The 6,794-nt window shown below is 30.1% G+C and overlaps 1 protein-coding gene across 1 annotated transcript; it reads left to right on the top strand.

Moving 5' to 3' along the window:
• Nucleotides 1-1,624: 1,624 nt before the first annotated feature.
• Nucleotides 1,625-6,344, top strand: LOC129939494 (uncharacterized). Its single transcript, XM_056047526.1, has 6 exons — nucleotides 1,625-1,730; nucleotides 2,090-2,337; nucleotides 2,969-3,456; nucleotides 3,677-3,827; nucleotides 3,956-4,132; nucleotides 6,208-6,344. The coding sequence occupies exons 2-6, from the start codon at nucleotides 2,118-2,120 to the stop codon at nucleotides 6,342-6,344; spliced, it is 1,173 nt and encodes a 390-aa protein (XP_055903501.1). The 5' UTR covers nucleotides 1,625-1,730; nucleotides 2,090-2,117.
• Nucleotides 6,345-6,794: the final 450 nt, after the last annotated feature.

The following is a 6,794-nucleotide window of genomic DNA, read 5'->3' as shown; positions in this document are numbered from 1 at the left end:
AACATGCATGAGCACAAAGCACCATTTTGAAGTGATAAACACAAACCCATAAGGAAAAGACAAGATATCAGTGTTACCGCTGGTTTATTTTTAAAAGAATCGAAAATGATAAAAAAAGGATCATTGAAAAGAAAACTTGAATAATTTAATAACAGTCATATTATTTTTAACTTGTTTTAAAACAAGATCTACGGCAAAACTAGTTTAGTAAAATTTCAAGTTGCTAGCTTTGAAAAAAATCTGTATTATTCATGAAAGTTTTGAAATTTTAAACCCGAAATATTGAACAAGGGATATCAAAACTTCAGTACCGATTTTTTCAAAACTTGGACCACGGAAACCTCTATGGAACTAGTTTTGCCGTAAGACTTGGTTTGAACCAATTTAATAATATGACTGTCATTTACATGAATTAAATGTGATTTATTTTATGTTAAGAACCTTAATATGTTTGGTGTTATAAAGAATTGAGTTTTATAGACTATTTTTTTTTAATGAACTTATTTTTTCCGCCTGTAGCAATCATCTAATAATAAACCTGCGGCAACACAGGAACCAAATGTAAATGTAAGCCATTTGCTTTTTTTGTCATTCCTCCTTTATCCAAAGAAAGAGTTTATTTTTAGCAATATAAATTACAGTTTTCACATAAAATTTAGTACAGTAGGTACCTTTTTTAAAAGTTTTAAATAATATAATTTATTGGCCCAAAAAACAGTTTATTGACCCAAAAAATAGTTAATCCTGCCAATAAAGGTTTCTATATTCAAAGAAGTGCCTTTTATTTTCCCAACAAAGTGTTTTTTGACCCAATAATATCGTTATTGTTCCTATACAATCTGTTTTGTCTCAATAAACTATTTCTTGGTCCAATAAACCATATATGTATATAAAGCCTCATAAATTTCCCCCTGTGCCATAGCTTTAGGCGTTAAAAGAATTTAATTCTTCATTCTGTGTTCTGCCATCTTCGAGAGCTGAGCTCCTCCATCAGTCGCGTCAGTGTGTGTTTCTAATTGAATTGAAAAAAAATTGTAAATTTATTGTGTGCTGGACTGCTGAAAAAACGTATGCAGGTGAGTGAAAAATATATATTGTACATAAAGGTAAAAAAATAAGTTATCATTTGAACACGTTTTGTGTCTTAAAAGCCATATATTTTTGTCAAAATTTCTCGTGGTATCTACCAGTCAAGTGTGAATTTTTTTTTGTGGCGTCACATAACTCGATTCCACCAAAGGGCAGGTGAGTGCAAAAAAGTATATTCAGCCCTATCACGAATTCCATCGGATTCTGATTACGATGGAATTCGTGTTATCATTTTTAAAAGCCAAATATTTTTATCAACATTTCTCGTGGTACCTACCAGTCACGTGTGAATTTTGTTGTGTGATATCCACCGCCGCTGTATACCGTCTTAATTATAGTTTGTTTTTCAAGACCTTCAGAAAAATGTTCTAATGGTGAGAAGACGGTAGTATTCGCTATTTCACTATATCCACTCAGAAAAAAAATAATCGCCAAGAGTTAATAAATCCAAAAATGTAATAATTTTGTTTTTATTTCTCAAAAAACACATTTAGGCAATTGAAGATCTACTAAACAGAAATTAAAAAAAAAAAAACTATATCTATCATTGAGCCGACCTTCTCCTATCAGTTGTGCGTACAACTTAAACATCTGTTTTGGAAAACTTATCGTGTCTGTGACTGCTGTCATATTTTATGCAGGTGCGTACGAAAAACTATATTGTAAATGTACAAAATAAGTTACCATTTCAGAACGTTTTGTCAATTATACATTACGTTTGTTGAATCTTTTGCAATACAAAATTCGTATGATGATAAATTGCATACATATGAACACTTACACTATCTTATGTACCGATAAGCTTCTCAAGCATCAAAATACATATACAACACATTAAGGGAATATTACTTATTTATCGCCACGGAACGAAGGATAGTTCTACACAAGGCATTCAAACTTTTGACTGGCGAAAACCGACTTTATTGTAGACACAAACATCAAACTCAACCAATCAGACTGCTGTATATATGAAGTTTTTTTTTCCTACAAAAAATACTAGATAACAATAAACCATTTAACACCTGGGAATGGCTTCAGACGAAATAAATAATTTTGAACAAATACAATTGCCTGATGTCACCGCCAACGATTTAGAAACGGGGAAAGTCATAACTCTTACAGAGCTAAGTCAGAGTCAACTGGAGGTATTTTTAAACAAATTACAAAAGAACTGCGACAAACCAGAAGGTGAAATTGAAGAGTTGCTGCAAACTTGGGATCAACTAGAGCTGTTGGAGCATTTCAAAAGTGAGTAAATAAGTTTACTTTTATTTCATGATTGAAATTGTTTCCAATCATATTTTCTTAACAAGCATAGTAGTTTTGTTTTTGACAAAACCTTAAAAATCATAAATTACAATTCAATAGCTAATTACACGTCCAAGTTTCTTATATTTTCATTATTTGAATGTAACAAATTAGAGAAATAACCGTGCCTATCATCGTAATTTAAAAAAAAATATTATTACTGGTCCTTTATAAATTGTCTTTTACACCTCAATAGTTTCAAAATGGTTACAAGAAAATTAGTTTCTTTTCAGATTTGTATTTCAAACCCTTAGCATTTGTATTTTGAAGTAAAGTTTGCTTCCGGTAAAAAAATTAATATTACCGCAACATCTATTGTTGCTTTTAAATAATTTGTTCTGAATTTATAAAGTTGCCCCTTCTAATGTTGGTTGGGGGACATTTAATTAGAACCCTCCTCATATTGATTTTTATCTTGCTTTGAACTAAACTATTATTTTTGTCGGCTCATTCTACACATTGTGGAATTTTCTTGGAACAATTTTGAAATTATTGAGGGTTGGAGAAGACAATTCATTTTTGGGGACCAGTCTAATGAACGTATATTCAAAATGTCTCTCACTTTGTGTAGGTGAAAACGTGGATATAGAAGTCCTCAAGAAAATTGAGTGCCATCATTTGCCGCAAATCTTAAAGCCGTTCAAATACACGACCCTCATAACATTTGAGCAAAATCTGCGAAAGTGGCGGGAATCTATTGGCATTCCACTTTTTCTATATTCACAATCACATTTTGGATCAATTCATCAATCGCCAAGTACATCAACAAGATCTATCCCATATTCATCACCACTTGCGTCCAGACCAGAAACTCCGACCACGCCAAAGACACCCTACTCTCCGAACAATTTAACATTGTCAACTATTTTAAACAATAATGCAAACGGGCTTGCACTTGCTGAAAGCTACGATCGAAATAAACGATTAACGGACAAACAACGAGCGCAATTGATATCCGTTGTAGCGCAATATTTTGACATTAATAAAATACATCTTGACTTGTCTGCTAGCTATAAGATAGAAAAGGAGATTGTAGAACGATTTCCAACTGAAAAATTGGTACACATTAATGTATAATATCTACAAATTAATTGGAACAAGAAGTTTTTTTTCTTCATTTTGGAATATTGATTTCGTTTCCATTCAAAAACTGTTTGGCGAAAATAACATTTTAACATTGTACCCTCTTCAAAAATTTTCCAAAATATTCAGCTTGCTCCAATTAATATTTATATCTATTTTTAAAATTTTAATTTTTAACAACTTTTACACTTTACAGGAATTTTACCGAACGAGCAAACGTGGTAAAATTTGCAATAAATATTGTAATTTAAAATTCACGTTCAAGGCGATAAACGAGCCTCAAAGTATCAGACAATCTATAAAGACGTGTGGGAAAAGTGGAGTTCGAGAAGAGATTCCAGAGTTAAGTAAGTTTAAAACAATTATGTATGAAAATTCAAGTAATTTTTTCTTATTTACGAGCTTTTTTGTAAATGCTTCTTATTTCCATGAATTGCGTATTTAAAATAAAATATTTCTATATTTTTTTTATCAGTTGCAGAAGAAAACGCCGAACAATGCTTGCGGTCATTAAAATTTGATAATCTTTCCTCGGAAGAAATTGATAGATGTTGGATGGCAAGTTCCCAATACAGGCTCTTGGAAATACAAAATTCCGAATCAACATCAGACGTATTAAAAAAATGGCCACAATACAAGCAACCATCGCTTTGTAAGTATTTTTGAAACAATTATATGAACCAGTTACTAAGAATGTAATAATTCTTTGCACAATAACTTCAATTAAGATATACACCCATCAAATCCGTCATGTCTACCTACCTGTTCAAGTAATTCGTTAGCATTCCCGAATAGCACAAAATTCGATTTGCAACAAGAAATTTGTAGTAAAAAACAAAAGCCATTATAAATCAGTTGTGTTTTTGTACTCGAACAAATATTTGTGTTCTTGATGGTGTTGTTAGGTCGAATGTTAGTCAATCGTTTAAAATACCTTTATTATATTTCTATTTTCACATCTTCCAACTTAGATGTTTATACAACTTTTATGCAAAAATCCTTCAAATAATTAATTTACTTAATTACAATGTAAATTGTATACCTATTCGATAGAATCTAATAACGTTTTAACAAAGACTAACGGCAATAAGTTTTACTTTACAACATTTCATTAAAAGATCATTTAATTGAATAGAAAGATATATAGATAAGTAGATAAGTTCTTTATTTTTTCAATTTTCTTATAAGTACAATATTTCATAATAAAAGATATACAAAGCATGGCTTTATAAGCCGTCTGCCGGAAATAAACTAATTAACTAAAAAAGAAACAAAAAAATACATTTGAGTAAAAAGAGAGAATATTTCACAAAAATAAATTTCATAGTTAAAAATATGTAAATATAAATATTAAAGAAAACAAATTTTGTTTTGTATTAGAGAGTTAAATTAACCACCATTTACATTTACCCTAGCGCCTAGGTTAGGTCAAAAGAGTAGAACAATCATACTGGAAGGGGTTCTATACACCCCCGTTTTTTCTCAAAAAATGGCTTAAAGCAGAAGCAACACTATTAAAAAACAATTTTAGCACCTGAAATATTTTCTTATAGCTTATTTTAAAGCCAGAAGCCCAACACTTTAAAAAAGGACTTAGCGCCAAAGATCCTATTTCTACTAGGTAATGAGTAGAATATTCCTTTTTTAAAGTTTTGAGTATGGAAATTAAATTTTGAAAAACTTTCAATTAAAATAACTTGTTTTTTAAAAAGTATGTCCAACTATGGGTTTGTGGTTTTCAGTAGTCATGCTTCTGCTTTAAGACATTTTCTGAGAAAATTACCCCTCCCATCTTAACGGGAATATACCAGATTTGACGCATATGTGGTTGTATATAGTTACTGTACTAACTAACTAATAATGATATGATAACTAATAATGATATTACAAATTTTTAAAGGTGGACATGGACTTTGGCTATTTGCACAAGAACTGCTCTTCACTTTTAGACACTTGGGAAGAACTTCATGAGAAAATAGTAAACTTTCTGTGCAACGAAGACCACATCAAAGAAAAATCTATAAAGTAGACTCTCATAAAAATGAGATCGATGAATCCATCCGATAGTAAGTTACAATATTTGCTCAAAATAAAACTTTATTTCCTTAAGAAAATAATTATTTGCTTTATAACAATAACCTTATCGTTTATCTATTAACAAACTCAGATTAAGATAAATTAAAAAACTAATGTTTGTAGTGTCGATTTGTCTTGCTTAAAAGTTTGTCTATATGTATCAATTTTTACCAAATTTGGGTACTATTTCTCGTATATTTTATTTTTTTTGTAAAAAAACGGACTGTTTGATTTTTATAAAAAAATACTGAATATATATTTGTAATTTTTGAAAACCTACTTGAGTCGAAAGTACATTTTTACGAAGTTTTAGTATTGTCTTTTTTAAGTTTTTATTTTTTGTAAGAAAAACTGTCAATTCGATTTTTTTCAAAATTTTATCGAAGTATCAACAGACAAATATCTATTATTATGTTTCAAAAAATTGGCGTAAGAATTCTCATTTTAGTATTTGACTTTAAATTGATCAAAGATTCAAGCATTAAAACTTGAAAAAAAGCTAGAGTGTGACGAACATCTCTGGTACATTACTTGTCAAAACACTCGTTTTTATACATGGTTTACTTATTTTTGATACGATATAACTTTAAGCAAATATCTTTTTAACACAGTTTAAGTATAGTTTGGCATTTTCTTTATTGTCTTTTACAGATTGTCGAAATGCTACAATTATGTGGTCACTTCATGGGTACTATATTCCCAGCCAAAAATCTGTGCGAAAAGACAGATTTGGAAAGAAAAGCACCACTAAGTATACGATCAAGGACTCCCAGGAATCATTTCTTTAAATTGGGCGAAATACTCAGGTAGTTGAAGAACATATCGGATTTTTGAACCAGAGATCAGAAAGTGTTCAGGCCTTCATATATGTCCTTGGAGAGGATGTATTGAACTTTCAAGAGATCTACGTCTACTTTGACGGTGTTAAATTTCCATTTGTATCATTTTCTAGGGCAGTAGACATTTGCTTCAAAATATTTTTTTTATTTAATTTAAAGTTTCCTACTGCATCCTCTAGTTTTTGGAATTTTATTGAATCCTTATATTTTAGAAGTAAAAAAAATCAATGTTCAAAGACTCATATATTGCTCAACGCAATAAAACCAATAAATGTATGTGACTAAAAATATGTTTTTTACTTTCATATTTTCAGAAAAGAAAACGTATTGGACGTTGCTATAAGAAATTCACTTGGATATATTTTAGAAAACGTATTAGACTTTTCTCGAAAAATTACT

The sequence above is a fragment of the Eupeodes corollae genome, chromosome 1 (assembly GCF_945859685.1).
Source record: "Eupeodes corollae chromosome 1, idEupCoro1.1, whole genome shotgun sequence".
NCBI lineage: Eukaryota > Metazoa > Arthropoda > Insecta > Diptera > Syrphidae > Eupeodes > Eupeodes corollae.
The sequence above is the reverse complement of the archived record's forward strand: the minus strand, read 5'-3'. Positions and strand labels throughout refer to the sequence as shown.

What these genes read in the sequence shown, in the direction of transcription:
- LOC129939494 (XM_056047526.1), top strand. Translation starts at nt 2,118, where the DNA reads ATGGCTTCAGACGAAATAAATAATTTTGAACAAATACAATTGCCTGAT. An exon ending in GCTGTTGGAGCATTTCAAAA is followed by an intron (nt 2,338 to 2,968) that starts GTGAGTAAATAA and finishes CACTTTGTGTAG; the next exon opens with GTGAAAACGTGGATATAGAA. An exon ending in ATACAAGCAACCATCGCTTT is followed by an intron (nt 4,133 to 6,207) that starts GTAAGTATTTTT and finishes TGTCTTTTACAG; the next exon opens with ATTGTCGAAATGCTACAATT.